The 25,856-nt window shown below is 32.7% G+C and overlaps 2 protein-coding genes across 3 annotated transcripts; both read left to right on the top strand.

Moving 5' to 3' along the window:
- Positions 1-11,741: 11,741 nt before the first annotated feature.
- Positions 11,742-17,607, top strand: LOC120085076 (Acyl-CoA N-acyltransferases (NAT) superfamily protein). Of its 2 annotated transcripts, none has more exons than XM_039040926.2 (6): positions 11,742-11,971; positions 12,049-12,201; positions 12,627-12,759; positions 12,947-13,016; positions 17,116-17,176; positions 17,263-17,607. In XM_039040926.2, the coding sequence occupies exons 2-6, from the start codon at positions 12,066-12,068 to the stop codon at positions 17,352-17,354; spliced, it is 492 nt and encodes a 163-aa protein (XP_038896854.2). In that variant the 5' UTR covers positions 11,742-11,971; positions 12,049-12,065; the 3' UTR covers positions 17,355-17,607. The 2 variants fall into 2 exon arrangements, with proteins under 2 accessions (XP_038896854.2, XP_038896855.1); XM_039040927.2 differs by having other exon boundaries at positions 11,764-11,971; positions 12,111-12,201.
- Positions 17,608-20,796: 3,189 nt separating this feature from the next.
- On the top strand, positions 20,797-24,190 carry FAP1 (Chalcone-flavanone isomerase family protein). Its single transcript, XM_039041108.2, has 4 exons — positions 20,797-21,418; positions 23,244-23,490; positions 23,593-23,684; positions 23,891-24,190. Exons 1-4 carry the CDS (start codon positions 21,034-21,036, stop codon positions 24,028-24,030), a joined length of 864 nt encoding a protein of 287 aa, XP_038897036.1. The 5' UTR covers positions 20,797-21,033; the 3' UTR covers positions 24,031-24,190.
- Positions 24,191-25,856: the final 1,666 nt, after the last annotated feature.

Genomic DNA, 25,856 nt, shown 5'->3' with positions numbered 1-25,856 from the left:
CTTACAAATCGTTCTTGGAAGTGCCTGAGATTATAGACCTTAACTATGTTCTCCTTCATCGCTATGCTACTACACTTCCTTTCATCTAACTAGGCGAATGGGGCAGACGCACATTGAGCTGTACAGAGGTTGCAAGGCAAAGCTGCCAATAAATAGTTGTATGTTCTCGCCTATTGATAGATAATAGGTTGCGTCCAAGCTCAAACCATTGTAAACGGAATTGTGACTTTCTTCTTGTTATTGAGAGAATGGTATTCTCTGCCCCTATCAAATCTAGTCTCTGCAAACTTTTAGGGAAGATGATAAATCATCCATAACCTCCCCTATCTCCCACGTATCTATTAAGAAAGATTTAAGTGGAGGGAGTCCTCCCTTAATTAATTATTTTCTAAAAAAAAATTAATATAATACATTTATATGATAACCAACTTATCAGATAATATGTATTATACTATATATTTTATCTAATATAATATATATATATATATAACCTAGTTTATATTATATCAAATATAATATAACTCATAGTTTGAAATTCTCTCATTATTCTAAGATATTTAATCTAGATCAAATTTTATTAAAATTTAATTATATGACTCTAATTCGAAAAGTGTTGTCTTCAAAGAAAAAATTCGAAAAATGTGAGACAGTTAGCTTAAATGAGGAATGCAGTGTTATATTGCAAAAGAAGCTACCGCAAAAATTGAAGGATCTTAGGAGTTTTATGATCCCCTACACTATAGGAAATCTGATGGTAAATAAGGCCTTATGTGATTTAGGAGCTTCAATTAATCTGATGCCTTTTTCTTTGTACAGGAAACTGGACATAGGAGAGATACAATCGACAACGATCTCATTGCAGTTGGCAGATCGTTCCCTCACTTACCCTCGTGGTGTAGTAGAGGATGTTTTGGTTAAAGTCGGCGATTTCATCTTTCCGGCAGATTTTTTGGTCCTAAACATGGAAGAAGATGCTAAAATTTTCATCATCCTTGGACAGCCATTCCTAGCAACAGGCAGAGCTTTGATTGATGTTCATGATGGCAAGCTTATACTTCGGGTGAACGATGAAAAGGTAAAATTCAACATCTTTCATTCTTCCAAACCTAATGAGCCTGTAAATTTGTACCAAGAGATCAACAAAGTAGATGGTAAACATTCTAAACAATCTCTTGGTAAAGGAATGGGAAAGGAAAAGGCAAGTTGTTTTAAACAATCTCCAAAGGAAGGTACATAAATTTTCTCGATTATATTCGTAAGGGAGATATTGAACTGGTGGACGAAGGGAGAGAAAATTATGCTTTTTCTAATAACTATTCTTCGACTAATTTTTTATGTGAAGGTCAGTGCGAGAAAAAATTATATATTTCAGGTGTTCCTATGCATGGAATGATGAAGCCACCTTAAAAGTCATCTGAACTAGAGACATGGTCTAGCTAAAGACGTTAAACTAAGCGCTTTTTAAGATGCAACTCAAGTGTTTTAGTTTTAATCCAGTTTTGATTTTATTTGTTATTTGACTTTTTTTTTAGGATAGAAAGCCACTTCATGATTATTTTGTTTTGATCCTCAGGTTGGAGATGATCCTCAAGTGTTTTCAAGCACCAATTCGCCATCCAGATTCGTGAATCCCTACTCGTTACCTAGCCTTGTATCACTCATCTGTTGTGTGAATGTTTTAGATGTTATGCATGGGGACAATGCATCTTTTTAAGTTTAGAGTGGGGGGCATACTTTGTGCTTGAATCTTATGCTTTTATGCATACTATTTTGAGTTGATTGTTTTATGCATGTTATTGTTGATTTAGAGGAAAAATTGAAAATTTTTGAAAATTTTGAAAAAGAGTTGATTTTGGTTACGAAGAATGTCGAGACTGATTGAATTGTGTTCTTTGGTCGCTTTCTTTTACTATGGTGGTTGATGAGTCACTCGTAATGTATGTCATGCTTTGAAGTAGAAATTGGATAACATAGTCATGTCTTGAGTGTTCTTTGTTCTGAATCCCTCTTTGTATCCTTTGTTGTCTTGAGCATGAACCATTTTAATTTAAAACCTCTAACTGATTAATTTAAGTCAATTTAGTTGTTACCTCGAATGGCCCCACTGGTTAGAGAGTGTCTTGCATGATGGTTGGTAATGTTAGACAAAGAGGAAAGAAAATAATATTGTTTTTACCTTAAAGAAAAAATAAATAAATAAAGAGAAAAGTATACTCATGCGCTTAAAAGAAATATCTTTTTCTTATTGTAAACTTGTAATGTGTATGCATGGATGGGGTAAAAAGAGTTACCTTTGCTATGATCAGTTAGGACACCTAAGAATTAACTAGGTATGGTTCCCTACAATGGATGTGTGGAAGCTAGTGCCCCTAGGTAAAATGATGCAAGTTGGGATCCAATTAAAATACGTAGTGCAGGCACCTTAGTGGACATATTACTTTCTTGAGTGTGGTGATGCTTGATGATTGGTGCTTGAGCTAGATTAGAGGGAAAACTGATAAAGCTTAATTAAATCTTAAGTCAGTTTTTTAGTTTTGAATTAAAGGAGGAGTCACACACATACAGAGGATAAAAATTTTTGGCTTTAGAAACTCTCAACGATTAGGATGTGTCTGAATTTTTCTATGGATGAGTGTTGTATATGTTGAGAAGCTGATGAAACCAAAATAAGAGAATGTATGCCTTGAACCTTTTCATTTCAGTATTCATTATTTCTCCTAATTTGTGTTTCTTTCTTTTCTTTGCTTGGAACTAGTAAAGTTTTAAGTTTAGGGTGGTGAAAACCATCTAAAAAGTGCTTTTATTACCTTCAAATTTAGAACTAATATTGCTAGTTTTGTTTAGTTTGATGTGGTTTATCGAGCAATTTCAAGAAACTAAGCATCATGAGCAATTTATACAAAAATGATAAAAAAAAAAAAAAAAAACCAGGGCAAAACTCCAATTTTGAGCAATTACGCGTTGGCCATGGAATTAGGAAGAAACCAAGGACACAAGATCAAGAAAAGAGGAAAATTTGGAAGGCAATTTGGGGGAGCCAGCATTGGAAGAGCGTTGTAATGCTACTCCCTGATGCTGCAGACCCGAGAGCAATTTGGAACAGAGTAGTGTTGCAACGCTACGACTTCTACACGCGACTGGCATGACGGCATCATTTAAACTCTACGAGCATATTATAAATAATAGTGTTGCGCCGCTAGGTCTGAGGAGGAAGAGAGAGCGCCAACTTTGATAGATTTTACCTAAATTATAGTCCGTACAAGAGCCAAAACAGAGCAATTCTGATAATTTTTGGTTGAAGACTCGAGATTTTGATTGAGAGTTGATCTGAGAGAATTTTTGGATTGATCTTGATGGGAAGATTGATCGTGATCGTGCAGTTTTGTTGAAGAATAGTCTGGTATTTATGGCGAGAGTCAAGAAGATCGTGATTGGGATTCGAACCTATTGAGGGAAGATCGTTCTTCTTTGTTAATTTATTTTCTACCATAATGATTGTTTGTTTATTGAATTGTTATCAGAATCACGTGTGGTTAAACTCTGTTTCTAGGATGTTTGTGGATTTTAGGGATGTAACTTTGAATATTGAATTTACAATTGATTAATTTTTCATGGATGTCTAAATTATTTGTGTTTAATGCTTTTGTTTAATTAGCCATTAATTGAATGAACCTAAGTTAATTAGATGTCTCGAGAGAAAATTTAATTTGCTGGACCCAATAATTTAGATTGTTATTCGAAATTACATGAGAGTGAATTTAGAATAATAAGGTGTGCAATTGAAGGGTCCTAATGCTTTAACTATTCAAGCAATAGAAGAGATTCAGGTCGATGGGTAGTTATTAGGATGGTTTGAGCTCGAGAGAGGATTTCCTGATTTTAGAACTTCTAGCCTCAATCTATCAATTTCAATCAACTGCATGTCATATTCATTGTATTCCCTAAATGAAACAACATCTTGGAATTGTTTTGCTCTCAATTGTTCTTGTGTGACTAAATTTTTGTTATCCGTAGTTATAGATAAAAATCATCTTTTGGTTGCCTGGATAAAATTGACGAAGAATTGTGATAACTAAGTTAGAAAAATTTTTCTCATGCTGGTCCCTGAAGACGATACCCTATTTGGGATTTATTACTTTGATTGCATGCACTTATGCATACCGTCAGAAGCACATAGAGCAAAAGTATCACTTAATACGAGATATTGTGCATCGAGGGGATGTGATCGTCACGTAGATAGCTTCAGTGCACAACGACGTTGATTCGTTTACAAAGGCCCTCACGGCTAAGGTGTTTGAGGGTCACCTGCAGAATATGGGTCTACGGGATATGACACATTTTGTCTAGGGAAAGTGGGAGATTTTGTACTTGGCATATACTGTATGCCCTAATTTCTTGTTTTATGTGTACTTTTGTAATAGTTTGACTTTTATGATGTACACCCTACTAGCTTTAGGACAAGTGATAGATTGTTGGGGTTGATGTCCTAAATCTCGTGGATCCTGTAGTTTGTAATTGTAATGTACAAACAATTTATTTATTTAATAAAATAAGTAGTATTTTATTTGACATTTAGTAGAATTAACCCACAAAACCAATAAACTAAGATCCAACATTGTCTTCTGTAACTTAAACATGTACGTGAAGACATATAGATGGATCATGTTTAAGAGACAACTTAAATGGTTTATAGTAGATGTATAAGATTGAGTACCTTATCCCAGTGACACTACGAATGTGACCCGCTTTATAGATGTTACAATTGTTGTAAAATGCTATAAATGACTGATCCTAATCATTCATATGGAGAAACATGAGCGGGAATATTCTATCACAAAGAGTTTGTATAAGACCGAACCACGAAATGACTAGTCTCACTATATAACACTATTGATAGAAGAGACTTGCATTTTACCAGGATGACCATAGGTGACATGACCTGAACATGAGTGAGTTGTGAACTTCTACCTATGAAGACTGTCCTTTTATTTGCATGGGCGAGGTCAGTGTCGCCAACTTAATATGCCTACCATTTTGGGGATTCGTCTGATTAGGGAGTTGGGAATGCAACTACACAAGAAGGAATTCACTCATTCTTTATAATTAGAGAAAGTAAAGAAATTGCTCCCTTAAGGGCTGATTCCAAGGCTTAAACAATGTAGCGCCACACCCTCTCTTGGTCCGAAAGGGGTTTGGTCATAGTTAAACCATGACTTATTGTTCATTAGAGGGATTAGTGGTACTTAAGGAGTTGATGTAACTAAGGGACAAAACGGTAATTTTTGTCCAGTTATACTTATAACTTATGAGCAACAACGTACCATTGATTGGTTATAACCAACGGACACAAAAATATATTTATATTGCGAAGAGTGCAACTCTCGATCTTTAGTAGAGTGACCGGCAGTTAATGGAAGTTGGGTAATTTAATTAAAGAGTTTAATTAATTATCCAAGTACCATTGGGAGCCTCAATCTATAGGTCCATAAGCTCCCTTCGGTAGCTCAATTGGGGATTATTGAGAATCAAATTAATTTTGGGTTAATTTGAATTGTTTAAATTAATTGAGGGAATTAACTATATATGCTATAATTAATACAATGTATTTGATACATTATAATATAAATTTAATTTGAGAGGAAATAAATATTTGAATGTGATTCTAATATTAATTAAATGAATTTGATTCATATAAAAACTATAAGTTAAATTTAATATGAATTTGATTTATATTAAATAACTATATGTTTATTGAGAAAATTTCAAACTATAGAGTATATTATATTTGATATAATATAAACTATAGGATATGTTATATTAGATGTAACATATAGTATAATATATACTATATAATAAGTTAGTTATCATATAATTATATTATATTAAATTAATTTAAAAAAGTTGTTGCTTAAATTTTATTTTTGAATTAATTTAAAAAGGGGAATTATGAAAAAAATTCCCCCTGAATTATCTCAATTAAATCGTGGGAGTAGGGTGGTTTTTCAATTAGTGGTCTTCTTCCCTAAAACAAAAAAGGTCTGTGATTTTCTCCTACGACTTCCAAAATCAATCTCTGAGCAAAAGCTTCCTCTAAAAAAACTCTCTATCCATCTCCTAAAAATTAATCACAGAGCCCATGAACTCTTGTGGATTCTCACCCTAAAGGAGAATACAGAAGTTTCCGATTGGTGTTGTCCGTTTCTGGGTGGTCGTTGTTTTTGGTGCAATTCGAAGGAGGCGAATTATGAAGAACTTTGTGACTTCAAGGGTAAGTTTTCTTTAAAAATACTAATTTTCTCTCTATTATCTTTTCTTTAAGCATAAGTTTTTTGTTGAATGCATAACATTTTTCATCTCTATAATTTTATGTTTATGTGAAAAAATAAAATTGGATTCAATCTCGCTTCTGAACGATTTTCACAAATCTTCAAAAGTGACTTGATTTGCCATCTCAACAAGTCTACCATTTTGGGGATTGTTTCAAATAGAGAGCTGGGAACATAGTTACAAAAGATAGGAAAAGATGGAATTCACTCATTCTCATCTTTAGGGTAAGTAGATGAATTGCTCCCTTAAGAGCCTATTCTAGGTCTTGAACAATGAGGTCTCACCTTTTACTGGCTTGAGAGAAATTTTATTTATAGTTAGACTATAAACTGATTGTTCATTAGAAAGATCAGTGGTACTTAAGGAGTATGAGGTAAGTATAAGGGTAAATAGTAATTTGACCAAACTATAGTTACGAGCAATTCAGAAGGATTGATGTACTGTTGATTAAATCCATGGACACAAAAAAATATTTTACAGTGCGAAGAGAGCAGTTGTTAGTCTTTGGTGGAGTTACCCACAACTAATGAATATTGATTAATTTAACTAAAGAGTTTAATTAATTAATCTCGAATCAATGGAGCCTTTAATATGTATGTCCATTAGGTCCCCCTACTAGCTCACTAAGGAAAAAACAGGGAATATTTAGTTTTGGAAGACTTTGAATTGTTTAAATTATAAGGGAATTTAAATTAATCGTACATGATACAATTAATATATTGTATATGATACAATTAATATAATGTATATACATACATTATATTATAAATTTAATTATGAATGAGATTCAAAATTAATGTAACGACCCGAGTTTATGAGGGGTACATGAATGAACCGAGATTACATCTGAATGAGAAGGATCCTAAGGACCTGAAAGTAGGGTTGAAAAAGCTTAAAAGGATTGAAAGTTACTACCTATATTAACAAGGTGCACCTTCCTTTTCGGTGGCTCAATCATAGGAACTCTAAAGTTAAGCGTGGTTAGCTTGGAGTAATCCTATATGGGGTGACCTTTTAGAAATTTCCTAAGATGCATGTGAGTAAGGACAAAGCATGCTGAAAGGACAATTGTTGGGATTGGTGTCTTAATTCTCTCGGTGGTCTCGTAGTTTATAAACATTTTGTACACATATTGTTATTAATAAAATAAATGTTATTTTATAAGCATTTACTCAAATCCAATAAACTAAGATTCATGGTTATTTCATGTAACTTAAGCATGTATGTGGAGACATACAAGTGGATCATGCCTCAAGTAATAACCTAAATGGTCTGTTGTAGATGGATAAGGAGGGATACCTTATCCTGATGACACTACGAATACGACCCATTTTGTAGATGTCATAAGTGTTGTAAAGTGCTACAAATGGTCTGATCCTGACCATTTATGTGGAGACATGCGAGCGGAATACGACCCGCTTTGTAGATGTTACAAGTGTTGTAAAGTGCTACAAATGGTCTGATCCTGACCATTTATGTGGAGACATGTGAGCGGGGGTATCCTATACAAAGAGTTTGTATAAGACCGGACTACGAAATGATTAGTCTCTTTATATAACGCTGTTAATAATTGAGACAAAATGACCATAGGTGACTGACCTTAATCCTGAGTGAGTTGGGAACTTCTGCTCACAAGGGCTGTTCTTTGATTTGATTGCCAACTCAACAAGCCTACCATTTTGGGGATTCCTCTGATTGGGGAGCTGGCAACTTAGTTACATAAGACATAATTCACTCATTCCCCGTATTAAGAATAAGTAGATAAATTGCTCCCTTAAGAGCTGATTCTGAGTCTTGAACATAGTGGCCACACCCTCTCCTAGCCCAAGAGAACTTAGTCATAGTAGGACTATGACTTATTATTCATTAGAGGAATCAGTGGTACTTAAGGAGTTAGATGTAACTACACGGGGCAAAAAGTTGAATTGACCCAGTTGTACTTACGAGCGATTTGTGAAGGGTCATCGCACCGTTGATTGGTCATATGGACACAAAAATATATATGTAGTGTAAAGAATGCAACTGTAGGTCTTTAGTGGAGTGACCAACAATTAACAGATGGTGGATCTCGTGATTAAAGAGTTTAATTAGTTATTCACGTACTGTTGGAGCTTCAAGCTACAGGTCCATGAGGTCCCCTTGGTAGCTTAATGGGTTCAAGTTGAGAATCAGATTTTGGGTAATTTGAAGTGTTCAAATTAACAAGAAGAAATTCAATTATATGTGATATAATTGATTCAATGTATTTGACACAATATCATTGGAGGAATTAATATAAATATGATTTATATTAAATACCATAAAATATAAAAAGAACTATAGTTTATATGTTTCATATGATGAAATTTTAAAACTATAGGTTATAAATATAATATGATAAGTTGGTTATTATATTTATTTATAGCATATTAATTATATGATAATTAATTATTCTTTTTCTCTAATAACTGAATTGAGTGGGAGGTTATTGGAAGTTTTATTGTAATTATGAGATAAAAGAAAATTTGTTTTCCAAATAAAAAAATTGATGATTCATTCGGAATAGTCTCACAAAAGAGTTTTATTAAACGATAGCATAGAGAGCATACATGATCGAGTTACGAGTTTACTATATGATAGTTACTCGCTTACTCGTTGCTACACAATCGAGTAGCAAAGTCTATACGATAGGCTTTATCTTTCTAAACGATCGAGTATTTTGTCTATACGATTGACAACATTCATCTCCCACTTACTCGATCGTCTACCTCCTACTTTCCTCAATCCAAAATCATACAAAGTCCACAACTCTTGGATTCTCACACCAAGAATACCAAGGTAACCATTGTGGTGGTGTTCTAGTTCCATTTGAGAATCGAGTTGGACTTAATTAGGATCAAGGTTCATTCAGACGTTCGTTGAGATCGAGTTCCGATCGTTGCATTTGAGTTCGTGTTGTTTAACCAGTTGCTGAACGATCAAGGGATACTTGAAGAAGAGTTGGTTTGCATACTCTATCCCTATTTATTCCTTTAAAGTAGCATGTTGTAATTTCTGATTATGCATAATCGGTTCCGTTTAGACTGTAATTGTTTTGTGTTCTTTCTCAATGGGATTTGGAACGATCAACTTCCACTTATAGGATGTCTATTTAGATTTCCTTTAAGTTTATGGGGATGGTCTTTAGTCTTGGAAGCATAAGAGGACAACGTGTCAGATTGTAGAGGATGCAGGAAAATGTCGGAGCAAATAAGGTATCAAATTCGAATTCCAAATCCTAGGCTTGGGGCGTTACAATTAAGCTATATAATATGAGAGAAAATATATTCGAATAAAATGCAAATATTAAATCATATGAATGAGATTCAGTTATAAGTTTCTCTGTGGATTTCTTCCCTTGTTCGTAATCGACGAAGAATTATTGAAATCATGTTCACAACGAGGATTTGGAGAAAATTGAGGAAGTAGTCTTTAAAGGTAACCTCTTTTCCTTGAATTAATTTACTGTTTAAAGCATGTTTGATTAGAATGTGTTCGTGTCCTCTGTAATTTCATGTAAATTCGAAACATTAATTGAAAACACATGTGTTTACGAGTTTCCATTGTGGGATTTGATTCCTTCAATCATGATTTAGTCTCTATTTGTAAAAAAAAAAATATTATTAAGATTGAATAAAATTTCTTAGACACATACAATGATAACTTAATTACCTATCAAATTTGTTTATAAACTAGCAAGACCGAGTCATTACATGATTAAAATTGATAGTTCATTCTGATGAAATTTATCACGATAAATGTTAAAGCAGCCCATTAGTCATTATGTTAAGGTGGCCTAAGTGTTTTTTGTTTTGATCTGTATTGAGCAAGCCCAAAGCCCATTGTTTAAGGGCTTTTCTCTTATCATTGTTATTTTGTTGTGTGATTCCATTCTATAAACAATTATGAGTTATTATCGAGGCATTAATTCATATAATGAAAAATATAAGGTTTTCTCTCGCACTCTTGATCTCTTCTTTTATTCTCCCGCTATGTTATTGGCTCTGATATCACCATAAGATAGAAGAAGAATAAATGAAGAGATCAATAGTGCAAGAGAAAACTCTTTATTTTCTCATTGTATGAATGGGAAGAAGGACAACGATTATATAAGAAAAAAATGGGAAGAAAAACTCTTGTAAGAACAAAACACATCGACATTGAATCAATACCCTAATAACAACTTAGAATTGTTTCTACAAGGGAATCACGAAGAGCCCTTAAACAATGAGCTTGGGTCTGCTTAATACATATCAAAATAAAAAAACATTTGGGCCGCCTTGACATAATGACTAAGGGGTTGCCTTGATATAAGCTTGTTCTTGAGTTTCATCTTTCATTCTTATTATCTAGTGTGACAATTTGAGTGCTGCTCATTTCAGTGTGAATCCGATTTTACATTCTAAAACTAAACATACTGAATTTGATATTTATTATGTTCGAGATCTTGTGTTTAAGAAACAAGTTAGCGTGCAACATCTTTTAGCTTTAGAGCATATCGTCAATGTTCTTACCAAACCTATGTCAACATCTACCTTTATGGAACTTAAGAACAAGTTTAATGTGGTTGCAGCTACCGCCATCGGTTTGTAAGGGGTGTTAAGACAACCCATTAATTATTATGTAAAGGCAGCCCAAATGTTTTTTTATTTTGATCTGTATTGAGCAGGCCCAAAGTCTATTGTTTAAGGGCTCTTCTTTGATCATTGTTATTTCGCTGTGTGATTCCCTTCTAGAAACAATTATAAGTTGTTATTAGGGTATCGATTAAGTATGAGTGCGTTTAACTTTTGCAAGAGTTTTTCTTTCCTAGTTTTTTCTTATATAATGGTTGTTCTTCCCATTCATATAATGAAATATAGGATTTTCTCTTCCACTCTCGATCTCTTCTTTTACTATCCTAATATGTTATGAATAAAGACTAATATTTTTAATTAAAAAAATATAGAGATTATATTGTTAACTAAAGTCCTGTTTGGTAACCTTTTGGTTATTGGTTATTTGTTTTTGAAAATTAAGCCTATAAACACTACTTTCACCTCTAAATTTCTCCAAATTTCTTCATTTGTTATCTACTTTTTACTAATGTTTAAAAACCAAGCTAAATTTTGAAAACTAAAAAAAAAATAGCTTTTAAAAATTTATTTTTGTTTTTATAATTTGGCCAAAAATTCATTGTACTTAAGAAATATGCAAATCATTATTAGAAATATGGAGGAAAGAAACTTAATTTTCAAAAATAAAAAACAAAAATTGAAATAGTTATCAGTTTAAATTATCAAAAATAAATAAATAAAATATTAGAAACTATAAATTTCATAAACTAAATTGTTGTTTTTAAAAAGTAATGGAGCAAAATGTTTTTTTTAACCTTTGAGGGACCAAAAGGGAATTTCACGTCCAAAATTGGACCCTCCTATTTTAAACAAAGTACACTGCAAAAAAAAAAAAATTAAAAAAAAAAAAAAAAAAAAAACCCTCTCTTCACTTGTAAAGAAGAAGGCAAGCCAAGACAGAGCATACAACACACAGAGCAAGAGAAAAAGCTATGACGACGTTGCGCAGATTTTGCTGCAATGATCTGCTTCGTTTCACTTCCGTCAATCTCGATCACCTCACGGAAACCGTAAATTTATCTGTTTCAACTCTAGTTCTGATTTCAAATTGGTTTTCCGGTTTTTAAATGCGCTCTGAATTTTGTAGGTGTCGATTCGGTGTTGATGACAATCTCCTTCGGGCTTTTTTTTTTTTTTTTTTTTTTGCAGTTCAACATGTCTTTCTATATGACCTACTTAGCCAGATGGCCTGATTACTTCCATGTCGCGGAGGCCCCTGGGAACCACATAATGGGCTACAGTGAGTCTCGCTATTAGTTTGTTTTGCTAATTCTTTTCTCGTATTGTCTTTTGGATTGGCTGAATGTTTTGTGTTTCTCTTTCTTCTTGCTTGGATTAATTTCGTTGCCTGGAACTTTAATTTTGAGCTGTGGGTGTGTAATTTATGAATTGAATGGTTAGAGACACGCATTTACACAGCTACTTCTAATTTGTATGGGATTGTCAATTCTGTTGAACTTTAGAGCTAAAGAATTATTAAACTATTTGAATTTCAGAAAGCCGGTTAATTTTAGTTAAGTTTTCATGTTCATTCTCATCACTGAGCTGCCAATCTGAATAGGAACCAAATTATTAGAAAACTGAAGTGAGTTCGTTCAGAATATTGTTGACCTTTATTTCATGATGTTTCTAATTATTTGGTTTTTGTCTGATTTGCAATTGCAGTCATGGGAAAAGTTGAGGGGCAAGGCGAGTCATGGCACGGTCATGTAACTGCTGTAACTGTTGCTCCAGAATATCGCAGGCAACAATTAGCTAAGAAGCTTATGAACTTGCTTGAGGATATTAGCGATAAAGTGTAAGATCAATGTGATTATGGTTATATGTCTGAGAAACATTATTGTATGCACAACAAGATGTAAGATGGTAATATAATAAGACCTTGAAAAAAGATTATTTCTGGTTTAAGGTTTAATGTTTAATTTAGCTTTTCTCTTCGCCTTGAGCCTTGTATTTAATGAGAGGCTTTTTTCCCTTTCTGGCAGTGATAAAGCTTATTTTGTTGATCTCTTTGTGAGGGCATCAAACACCCCTGCAATCAAGATGTATGAAAAGGTAGATTTCCTGCAAACCATCAAGTCCTCTAAATTTTTAATTAGTGTAGTTCTATCTTTGATGCTTCATTTTTTAAGAAATGTGCCAGTGCTGCATGCTACTCATATTATGATAGTTTAGTTTCTTAAGTCCTTATTAATACTTCAGTTCTATCAAAGTTGTATAGCGTCGAAGATTCAAAGTAATGAAATATTCAGGGATACAAAGCCTCCAGGTGGCATAAGTGAAAAAGAGAACGTAGTTAGAAAAAAAGAAGAGGAAGGCAGTAAGCTTCCAAATAATATCTCTTTCCTCCCCCTGGACCCAAATGTCATGTCCAATCACTCTACTATTGTTCACCCAAATGGTTTTAGCCTTCCTTTCCAGGACTTAGGAGACAAACACAAAGCATCAAAGAACTAAAGTCGTGAAGCAACCTAGGAGTTACCATATTTAGGCTGAAGATTGTTAAAAGTTTGATTGGGCTCCAAAAGATTAAAGGATTAATAGTCTCATCTGCCTTTATATGCAGGCTACACCAATTTCGGAAGAAGGAAGTTAATTTTTTTTGTTTGAACTTTGTTCTAAGAACTGATGGCTGTTAGTGCTAACAAAATACTCCATGTCTAGACCTTGGCCTTCTTTAGGTGATTATGCTTCCTTATGATATAATCTGACATAATTCTGAAGGAATACCAGCCTTGGATTTCACTGAATAGAGTCAAAGAGCTTGATAGGTGAAAGTAAGGCCGAGGAATCACTTCCAAGTTCCAAACTTTGATGCCTTGCTGGTAAGTAATTCAACAATTTTCCAACTTTTATCTCCCTTTCCAATGGGAACCCCTGCAGCCATCTAATAAGGAGGTTCACATTTTTTTCTTCAATTTCCAATGCCTAGCTCCATATTTTTCTTGGTAAGGTAGCAACATTCCACCTAACCAAGTGAGAATCTCTATTCAAGTTAGGACCTTAAAAAATTTGTAAACATTTTTCCAAAATTAGGATACCAAAGTGACATTTGACATTAGAAAGATAAGGGGACGATATTCTTTGGGCAAAATAGCAAAATATTCCACCTGTCCAAGTGAGAATTTGTACCCAAGTTTGGTATGTACTTAAAAAGATTCATAAACGTTTTACAAGATCTACATTATAATGGTTGCAACATCAAAAATATAATAAATAAGGAGACCAGAAGAAAAGCTTGTAGAAGACTATGTTAGCCTATCGCATCAAAACAAAGGAGTATATCTGACGATGAATTCCATAAACTTTTAGGGGGCGTTTGACGCGCATAGTTGAATTGAGTTGAGTTGTTTATTGTAGGAGAGTAATTGGGAGAGCTAATGCGATCAACGAGGTGAGAAATGTGAGTTAACGCGAATAACAAGGTAATAAACCTCTTTAATAATTGGTGAACCAAACGGTGGGTGGGTTTTTTTACCCACCCAACCCAACCCAACTTGGGGGGCCAAACGCCCCCTTAGAGTCTTAGTTACTATGATGGGGAAGCCTTAGACAAAGTAGCGGCCAACCTTAAATACTAAGCCAAACAAACCTGCCACCAATAGAACTTCTTCATAGAACAGTTCCTACCCAACATGGAAGATTCAGATAGATATACCTTAACCCACAACCTTCATTTCATACATCGATGAATATTGAGACATAAAATTTGATTATGGAGAGAATGAAATATGCTTATTTCTTCAAAAAGAGGGGGGGGGGAAAAAACTTTTACAAACTTGTTCAAAATCCTCAATTTTATTGAATAATTTTTGTTCTGTTGATGGCCAAAAGGGGGAGAATGTTAGCGACAACAGTAAGACGGATGAAAGGAGGGTAAGGATGGGAAAATTATCTAGTAGTAAGAAGAGAGATCATTAATTTCACTTCACAGGAAAATGTTGGAAGCCATCCATACCCTCTTTCAAATCTATTCATTGTTTTAGAGATTAACCAGTTGAGGTAGTTAGCTGAAACACAAATTAGAAGGGGAGAAGTGGGTCCTTTCTTGCCTAACCCCTGAAGCAATAATTTAACCTCTAGATCTCTCATAATTGGTACTTGAAACACAACCGTGAAACCCTTTCTCCCATTTATTTCCAAAACTTAACTTTTAGGATAGCAACCGAAAAGCTCCAGTTGACCTTATCATGAGCCCTCCTCTTCTCAAGCTTGAAGACCCATCCTTCTTTTTCTTCTTTTATGACCATCAACAATGAAAGCCACAAGGATGGATTATATGATTTGCTTCTACCAATAATAGCTGATTGGAAGTTAGAACTTAGAAATACTGGACTTATGCTCAATGCACGCTTTTAAGTTGTTTGGCAAGGGCTTTCAGTGTCAAAATCAGCACTAGTAAATTTAAAGTGTAATATTTACCATTTAATTGTCTTCGCTCTATCTTCTAGTATGTATTCATTCGAAGCTAAAATTGCTATTCCGTTTCAACTTTCTGCAAGTGGTATCAAGTTTATTCCAGTTTTACGGTGACCTCTTTGTGGAGTTCTTTGAATGTTATGTAGTTTCTAAGCCCTAATTTCTCATAGTATAATAAGTAATTTAAAAATATATATATATTTTTCCTGCTCAATTTAAGACTTTTATAATCCCTCCTGGGATTAAGTGAAGATTTCTCAGCCCTTTATGAGATCTTGCTCCCGGCCCAAGTTTTTGGCTTTTCTGCAAATGGATTATATGGTCATGCCTGCTTTAGTAGCTTTTCTACTTAGAAATTCATTACTATCTCGCCTAGTTGTTATTTGTTCTGTGGAGATGGTTGAGAATGGATGGAAAGATATTGAAAATTGCGATAATACTTCATTGATTAGGAGGCAATTATAGATGATGCTCGTGTCTGCCGGACAGGTTGCAGTGTTATGGTCTTTACCAATATTATCATATACCTGTAACTGTGGATTGTCTTAGGATTGGTAGTTATTATAGGTGTTCATTTAATTATTGGAATCTTCACCCAAGAATTCTTCATTAGTTTCATATATTTGTAATCAAATAGCCAGCCTTAATGTAGCTCAACTAGTTTAGGCACGGGTTTAAATCCCCCACCCCAAATGATGTTATAATTGTAATAAAAATATATATTGTATTATATGCCTAATGGAAATTTACTATCTAAAATTAAAACTCTGGAAATGCTAGTTTGAGAGAAGTATTCTATAGAAAAGTAGAGAAAAACGCAAAAAAGTCCCCGAGTGGTTTAGTATTATTTATGGCAACCTGTTAGGCTACCTCCTCCTAACAAAAACACTCAAGAGCAACAAAGAACACAAGAATACTAAAAGATAGAAATATATATTGTTATATTAATGAAGAAACTATGATATACTATAGCCTTTCGGGAGGGCTGCTCTCCCCCAAATTCTTCAAAGAAAATTGTTAGGATACCACCTAACAAGGAAATTCTCAAGAACACAAAAACAAATAAGAACCGTAAAAGATAGATTTATATTGCAATATCAATAATGAAATTACAATATGCCATAACCTTTCGAGAGGACTACTCTCTCTTTTGGGGAATTCTCCAAAGGAAATTCCCATAAAATTTTTCATGCCTTTCTCCAACCCTTCTCCTATTTATAGTAAAAATACCTAACCCACTTACTAACTATTTACTAATTTGCCCCTTCTAATACCCATACTAATATTTCACTAATTATCCCCAGGTAATCCTAACCAAGGGGTCTTACAGAAATCCTACAAAATTCTTCACACCTTCCTCTCAACCCCTCTCCTCTATCTCCTAACAAACTTACTAACTATTTACTAATATGCCTCTTCTAATAACTATACTAATATTTTATTAGTAATCCTACTGTTTCTCTAACTAGGATTCTCAAACAACCTCAAAGAACAATTCGAAGAGGTTCCAGTTAGAACATGTGTTATTGGTCATATTTCTTCTTATAAGTTACATAGGGAAAAAAAAAAAGTATATATTACTTGCGTTACTGAACCTTTTGTTTTGAATTTAATGCTCAGTTGTGTATTTATAAGTTCCCTTGTTGGAATGATTTTTCTATCCTCATATTGAGGAAGGTGATAGTGATACTTACCTTGGACATTTTCTTGTTGTTTCTTTCTTTCCCTCAACCAGCTTGGCTATGTTATCTATCGGCGTGTGCTGCGTTATTATTCCGGGGAGGAAGATGGATTAGGTAAGTCTACCCTACTCCAGAGAACTAAAGTTCCCCTCCTCTCTTAGGTTAATCTCTTAATTTACTTTATTATGGTTTATGTTCAGATATGAGGAAAGCATTATCCCGGGATGTCGATAAGAAGTCCGTCATCCCCCTGAAAAGGCCAGTGACTCCCGACGAACTAGAATATGATTAACGTAAGAGAAATGGAGTTTGATCATTGATGGAGAAGAAACATCATGTACTCAATGAGTTGAGGATAGCGAGGTTAGCTATTGTCATCTTGAAAACGTGTTGTACGTGTATCCTAAACATGTTTATTTAACTTGTATTATCCTAATGAATAATCAAGCTAAACATTTTACTTCAACTATGTAATAGCCTGTACTTAAACTTGAAACTGTTATTTCATCTAATTCTTTTTCAATGTCACTAATGTTTTTGGAATACTCTATTTCTGGACCTTTTTTGTTTTAAGGTGAAGAACCTCAATATCCTCACAAGCTGCTGCCCTTGTATATCTTAATGTGCTCAAGGATTTCCAAGCATTTACCTAAATTATTTTGGAAGGGTTTTCCCTTTTTGCAATTAAGGGCTACATTTAGTCAAAATATTCAATTGGAGAGGTTTTTGTTTTCCCCCCTTCTTCGAATGAGTTTTCTCCCTTCAATGGAATTGTTTTCTATACGCACCCAAAAAAGGGGGGGAAAAAACCAATATTCATGAATGAAATTAAAGATCTTCTATATTGTTCATTGGAGAAATGAATTATACAATAATTTCAAAAATTATAAAAACAAACAACAACCAAATTCTGTTTTGTCATCAATGTAATGGCATTATGTTAAAATAACTTTTTAAAAATATTTTTTTCAAGTTAGTCCAAACATAAACGTGTATCATGGCAAAAAGATTATAAACTGGAGTTTGAGAGGTAAAAGGAAGTTGTCGAATATATCTCATATATCTCAGATAGAAGATTTGGATAGACGTTTATGTAACTCTTTTGTGTAGGTGAACTTGGTCATCTGTTGGCACATATCACATATATTTTTTTACATCATATAACTAGTCCGAAAAATGTGACTTTTGTTACATTTTTCTTTTTCTACCAATGATGTAACATGACATTAATAGGGTCATTATAGTACAATTACATTTTGAGGATATTTCACTTACAATATAAATCCAAACTTGTTATGTTCCATGAATCGAATATATTTTATCCAACTTAACTAGAAATGCTACATGCACAAATTTATAAAATGATTACTTAAATTTTTTTTTAAAAAAAAATGCATGATGCAAAGTAAATCATAAACTTTATTTCCTATACTCCCAGCGTGTACCTTAAAAAGAACAATAAATCAAAATATAATCCATAGTTTGTTAAGAAAAATATGTAAAATTATTGTTAAAAAGTTTTCAAACAAAAATAATCACCATAAAAACAGTTTATTTATATTTGAAAAAATTATACTAGATACCCTTGGCCTTTAAACTCAACTCAACACCATAAACACCTAAAACACTAATATATGAACTCCACAAACATATGAACATCCGACACTATATCTCATCTCAATGTCTAAAACAACCCTTACACATATTTTGATGATAAAGTATTTTCAAAATAATTAAAAGGAAAAATCAATATTCGCAAAGAATCATAGATAATGCCAAGATTAAACAGTCTAGAAAACAAATACAACGACGTTAGTCAAGTGAAAAATAAGGACGATAGTTAACTTAATTCACCACGAGTTATTCTCTAATAAATACATAAATACTATGGAGATGTTTTAAAAGAAGAAAAAAAATAATAATAGTGGGTGGAACTTGAATTATCGATATTTGAGATGGTAATTTATACTTTAAATATGAGTTATGCTCAAATTGACTTAGGAAGACAATTATATATTTACTAGAATGACAAGTTACTTTAGTTATTATCCTATTAATACATGCTAATTTATCAAATTAAAATCCTACTTGATATTTTTAAAGTTTAGAAGAATATTAGATATACGATTATGAAAATAAGCAGGGCTAATTTGTAATTTGCATGAAAATTTTCTTTTGATATCGAGGTTCAAATCTTCATACTCGAGGTCTATTATACTAGAAGGAAAACATGCAAAGTTCATAAATTATAATGAACTTTAATAGACATTTCTTTTTTCTTTTTAAGAAGTAGCACTTTTCTAGTGAAAATTCCTTAATGCCAAAATGGGTTAGGCTAGTTAAATCTGGGCCTGGGCTATTGACATTGATCTTCTCCAATATAAAAAGCCCATATGAACTCAACACCCTGTGTACCACGTGGATCATTTGAAAATTTACGTAATTACTATTACCATTTATAATTCGACACATCATTAAGTGGTCGATACTACTATTGTTTTTATCTTTTTCTGAGATGAAGGATTAGATTCACAGACCTCTTGTTCGTTAACATATATTATATGTCAATTGAGTTATCCTCGTTTTACTACAAATCTTCTATGATGCACCAAATGCTCAAGGTATGGTCTACAAAATAAATTAATATATCATTTAATGACATGTCAAATTACGAACGAGAGTAGTGTGAAAAATATTCCATACTGTAAGAATTATATGGAATCTACCAAATAAAGGAATAATAAATGAATATATATGCGTCAAAGTAATGATAATAGTAGATACTATTGTAGTATTAAAAAGATTTCGTACTTAATAAAAATAAAATAATTTTTCATTAAATGAAATGTCATATGTTCAATAGAAGAATGTGTACCATGAGTTTTGACACTGCAGTTGTGTTAAATTATGAAAACAATAAATACTAACATCCTGGCTACATCATATATCACTTAGGTCTTATTCCCTAGTTTCTCTGTGTCTCTTGCTCGTGCTCTTCGCTTCTAGCTTTCTTTCAACGAGTAAGGGTGATAGCCAATTCGGTTTTGTTAGTTTTCAGGCCAAACAAGAACCAAACCAAACCAATATTTTTACAAATAAATGATCCAAACCAATGTCCAACAAAAAAACAAAATCAATGAATTGGTTTTTATTTAGTTCAGTTTGCTATCAGTTTGGTTCTCCAATTTTGATATTTTCTTTCTTTTTTTTTTCCTTCCAAATTTTTATTTTTATTTCCATTTTTTTTTTTGAATTAGTTATTTTTGCTAGTTTTAAACCAAAATTGAGTCTATTTCTTTTTCTTTTTTTTTTTTTTGCATAGAGTTAAATGTGATATTTTTGTTCTTTTCTTGATTTTTTAAAATAAAAAGTATACAAATGCCATAATAAATAGCATTTTTGCAAATATATATATATATATATACATCATAATAATTAAAATACTAAAAGATATCTAATAATAGAGTATATATATATATACATCATAATAATTAAAATACTAAAAGATATCTAATAATAGAGTATATATACCATCAGTTCGGTTCAGTTTTGATTGATTTTTCACATAAAAATTGATATGAACCAATACTTTTTTGTTTTATCTAAATACAAATCAATATGTCTAATTTTATGCTTAAAATCCAATCTAAACCATTAGATCTATTTGGATTAGTTTGATTTTTTAGTTTTTTGGTTCTTTATTACACTCGTAGTCACGAGCACAATAACATCTTGTGTTTGAAGAGAGATATTAAGTGGTTTGTAGCATAAGCAAAATATTAGTTTTATTGTTTTTAAAATTTAGATCATTTGATATCTGTATAATTAAATTTGTGTCATTCGTACAAATATATTTGGGAGTTGTATTAGGATATTTCTCGGCTTTAGTTCCTTCTGAATTTTTTTATTATAATTTTCTTTCAACTAAAAAAAGGACACTTTTCCGAATCGAACCGCCAAAAAAAAAAAAAATGGTATCTCTCCGCTTCCCATTCTCGTTTCCTCAGCCACCAAAGCCCCCTCGCCATAGCTTTCTCCGCCCCTCCTACGCCGTCGCCGCCGCCGCTGTAGCCGGCGGCGCTGCGGTGGCAGTCGGATTTATCGCTGCAACTAAAAATTGGACGAACCCACACAGCCCATTTCTTGAAAGCGCATTGAATTCGCTCTTCTCAAATCATTCATCGCCCTTGTGGGCTTCTCTATCTCTGGCGGACAATTCGGCCGCCTCTTCAGTTGTTGACTCGAAGACTGGATTTTCGTTTCCGTCTGTAATTGGAGATTCTCAGCAGCTTCTCGGAATTGGGTTGCGGAGAAAAGCCATTTTGGGACTGAAGAACATCAATGTTTATGCATTTGGTATGTTATCTCACCTTTTTACTTTTGAGGAGCTTTGTAATTTAATTTTGAATGTTGAATTTGTGCTGATTGAGCAAATGGGTATTTGTCATTTTCACAGGATTAAGAAGATTTTATTACTTTCGAAAATAGCATTGATCCGTAATCATCTAGGGCTTTTGGTGACTGTTTTTAGAGTTTTTCCTTCTCTAATCTGTTTTTAATAGTGGCACTGGATGACCCATACATATTTTGTTTGTGTTATTTTCCACTTGAAATCATGATTTGAGTTTGAAAGGTGTGTGTAAGTGTAACATCTTCAGTTAATTCTCAAAACAGATAACTGAAGAGAACAAAAGAAAACAAAAAAGAATCATTTAAAGAAGATAGGAAAGCAAAAGAAGATAACTGGTACAGGACAGTGACTCAAATATACTTTCGCTGATTTTTTGTTTTGGATAAAATGAAAGATTGTTTTGAAAACCATTTCTGAAGCAAACCACAAGATTCGTCTCAACTTCCAAGGTCAAAGGTTTGAATCTCTCGTCTTGTATATTATTATTGAACTAAAAAAACCACGAGATTCACCATTGTTAGATAATAGATTAGATATTTTATGCACCGTTTGATAACCATTTAGGTTAGGGTTTGTGGTTATTGAAAATTAAGGTTATAAAGACTACTTCCATTGATTTTATAGTTTTATTATCTACTTTGTAGAGTGTTTTAAAAATTAAACCAAGTTAAGTTTTGAAAACTAAAACTCCCGTTTGGTAACCATTTTGTTTTTTGTTTTTGGTTTATGTAAATTAAGTCTATTTTCTCTCAATTTCTCACAATTTGTTACAATTTTCTTTAGTAAAAGAGTTGAGTTCTTAGCCGAATTCAAAAAACAAAAGCAAGTTCTTAAAACTACTTTTTTTATTTACAAAACTAGAGTTGGTTTTTGAAAACAATGATAAAAAGTAGATCACAAAGCAAGAAATTTAGAGGTGAAAGGGGTGTTTATAGGTTTAATTTTCGAAACTAAAAATAAAATACCAAATGGTTACCAAACTTATTGTTGTTTTTGAAATTTGAATTCAAGTGTTTAGTTAGAAAAGATGAAAACCATGGTAAAGAAGTAAGAAAACAAGTATAATTTTCAAAAACCAAAAACCATATACTTATCAAACGGAGGCTTAGTTATTTCCCCCTCATATCAAACGGAAACTACTGTGTTGGGCTTTACTGAAGGGATAACTGAAGCTACTGTAGTATTTATCTTTTACAAAAGTGGTTCACCGGTAATGGGGTATTTCCGGTTCAATCAGATAATCTTTTTGATGATTTAGATAATAAGCTTTGGCTTGACTGTTTCTAACTCTGTGGGATTCATTTCGGCTTCAATAGAAGTCAGAAATGAACTGATTTACGACCTTATTTGAACATGATCTTTAGGTCGTACAACTCTCTCTTTGAATTCTAAAGAAATCAACCAAGCTTAGACTTCAAATCTGTGCCCACCTTCACTTTAACATTCTATACTTCTAGCTCTGCATCAAGTTTCTTTGTTGAACTGTCATCTACCATGGTGTCCGTAGGAGTTTCACACATTTTAAATCGTTTGGAAAAAAAAAATGGAATGAACTTCAATTGAGCAGAAGATGATGGAAAGGTGAGTGGTCGAGATTCGGCAAGATTCACGAGTTACAATATTTGTTATGAGAGGAATTTTCCTGATCCACCAATATGTATGATATCTAGAAATCCTTTATGGCATTGTCAATATGCTTTTCTGTTTTTGTGATATTGAAAATTTTTTCATCCTAAGTTGTCTGTTATTCAAATGAGTGACTGCGTGTAGGTGTTTATGCTGACAATGATGACATAAAGGAATCACTGAGTGAGAAGTATGGGAAACTCACTGTATCTGAACTACAAGAAAAGGACTTTGACAAAGATGTCATGGAAGGTGATATATGCATGACTGTTAGACTTCAAATAGTCTATGGAAAACTGAGCATCCGATCGGTTCGAAGTGCATTTGAAGAGTCGGTTGGAAACCGACTCCAGAAGTTTGGGGGTTCAGACAACAAAGAATTGCTTCACAAGTGAGTCATTCTATGACTTGAAGTCATCGTCTTAGAAACGAATGTCATCAAAATGCGACTCTATACCCTACTTTTGTGTCCTTATAGCTTGTTTCTTTGCAGATTCACTTCCCAATTCAAAGACGAGTATAAAATACCTCGAGGATCTGTGATTGATCTCTCGAGAGAACGAGGGCATGTCCTCCGTACAATAAGTGAGATTTTGGTCCTTATTAGTGCAGCTATGAATGATCTTATACATTGTTTTTGGAGAAAGAAAAGAAAATCTTGGATTGCATTCTATGAAGAATTTTACTCATGCATTTGCTTGGTTGAGTTTTGTTGTTGAAATGTTACTGACAAACATTTACTTATCTTCTGAATATGGAATGTAACCATTTTTTCTTAATCTCTTTTGTAGTTGATGGGAAGGAAGTGGGAAGCATCCAGAGTCAATTACTGTGTAGAGCTATTTTAGATCTCTATATTGGTGAAGATCCATTTGATAGACAAGCCAAAGAAGACATCAGACAAGCTTTAACTTCCATTCTTCAGAAGTAAGAGGGGAAAAAGGAAAACAAAAGAAAGGCAATTTTAGGGCAAAATAAAAGAGAGAGGAAAAAAGAGGAGAGGTTGATGCTTCCTTTTTGTTTTGAAATTGCTGATATTTAAAATGATTTTTCTTTTTTTTTAGCGGTTGAATTTAGATTTTTCTGGTCAATCTGCATTTTTGTGCTCTTTTAACCCTAATTTCAATTTTTTTTAACCATTCGTGGGTGAGGAATCAAACTTTTGACTTCAATAGAGATGTCTATAGGGATGGAAAAGCCTTTTCCGTTCTCATCTTCACCCCCTATTTCAATCCCCATCCCTATAAAAAGTCTTCGTAGAGATCGGGGTGAGGATTTTCCATGTGAAATTTGCGGGGATCGGATTCCTTGTGAAGAAGAAATTTTCCGTTTGTATTTTTTAAATTCATTCATTATTTAAAGTTGTAATTTTATTCTCAACTTTGATAAGATTTTATATATTAAATAGGTTATTTTCAATAATTTTTTATTAAAATAATACTAATTATTTTAATAAAACAATAATATTTTATATTAAAAATATAATTAAAATATTTAATTCTATAATTTCAGAAAGGTATAAACTTTAAATATTACAAGTTTAATCCTTCGGCTTGAATATTATAACATTTATGGTCTTAAAAATAATAAAAATTATATATGTGTATACAAAATTAAGATGGAAATTAGAAAAACAATTGGGAACGAATATGAAATTCTTATAAATAAATAAAAAATCTGAAAATATTTACACTTTATAACAGCGCTTTATATTTTTTTAATTTTTTTACACAAAACTAATTGTTGGAGCATGTGAGTTAAAGAATGTGAGTAATATATATATATAGTAATTATAAGAAAATAATATATATGTATATAATTTTTACTATGGGATGGGAAATGTAATCTCCGTCCCGTTTAGTCAATAGAGAGAAATTTCTTTCTATTCTCCGTCCATTTGGGAATTCCTTGGCTCTTTCAGGACGGACCCCTATGGGATCCTATTCTATGGAAGAAAAAAAAAAAAGACATAAAGTCTATGGTATAAGCTTTCAATTGAATAGTTAATTATGTTTATGTCTACACCTTAATTTCAATTGAAATTAAGTTTCTATATTATGTTGGACATTTCAATTATTTGTAGTTTATATGTGCAGTCATAGTAACTCAATTGACATCATAAAGTGTGTTAATTATAATCCTTTAAGATAAATTTAATATTCAAGTTACATGTTAAAATTGTCATTTGTTGTGAATTTGAGGAGCATAACGGAAACATAGAGATAGAGAAAATATAACATAATAATATATTTATATAATAATATTAAATATATAAAATAAAATAATTAAAATTATAATATTGGATAATATGAAAATTAGTGGAATTTTGAAGTGGAATTCTATGTATGTGTGATTTTAAGATCTACCAAATGCCACTATTTATAGGCAAAGTGACAAATAGGATGTGGACTTACATTGACACAAAGTATGAATAATTATAAGGTACATCGACAACATGAAGAGTAACACATGGCTTTGGGACACTAAACAATGGGTATCTATTTATTATCATAATATTCATAATACTCCCCCTTAGATGCTCATATATATATATATGAAATATGTCTCGTTAAAACCTTATGGGAAAATACCCTAGTGAATGAAAAAGAGTACATATTTCATATAATATATACTCCTAAAAGAATACAATATATTTACTCCCCCTCATGAAAACATCACTTAAGATCTCTGAGTCGCCGCATTCCAATGTTGTGCACCAATTTTTCAAAAGTTGTGGTTAGTAATGCGTTTGTAAAT

The sequence above is a fragment of the Benincasa hispida genome, chromosome 9 (assembly GCF_027475165.1).
Source record: "Benincasa hispida cultivar pf3 chromosome 9, pf3_genome.v1.1, whole genome shotgun sequence".
Classification (NCBI taxonomy): Eukaryota; Viridiplantae; Streptophyta; class Magnoliopsida; order Cucurbitales; family Cucurbitaceae; genus Benincasa; species Benincasa hispida.
Note: the sequence above shows the minus strand (reverse complement) of the source record. Positions and strands in the feature narration are given on the sequence as shown.

Coding starts and splice junctions, on each gene's coding strand:
- LOC120085076 (XM_039040927.2), top strand. CDS start 11,894: ATGACGACGTTGCGCAGATTTTGCTGCAATGATCTGCTTCGTTTCACT. Junction 12,202..12,626: donor GAACCACATAATGGGCTACA/GTGAGTCTCGCT, acceptor TTGCAATTGCAG/TCATGGGAAAAGTTGAGGGG. Junction 12,760..12,946: donor GAGGATATTAGCGATAAAGT/GTAAGATCAATG, acceptor CCTTTCTGGCAG/TGATAAAGCTTATTTTGTTG.
- FAP1 (XM_039041108.2), top strand. CDS start 21,034: ATGGTATCTCTCCGCTTCCCATTCTCGTTTCCTCAGCCACCAAAGCCC. Junction 23,491..23,592: donor AACAAAGAATTGCTTCACAA/GTGAGTCATTCT, acceptor GTTTCTTTGCAG/ATTCACTTCCCAATTCAAAG. Junction 23,685..23,890: donor GCATGTCCTCCGTACAATAA/GTGAGATTTTGG, acceptor TCTCTTTTGTAG/TTGATGGGAAGGAAGTGGGA.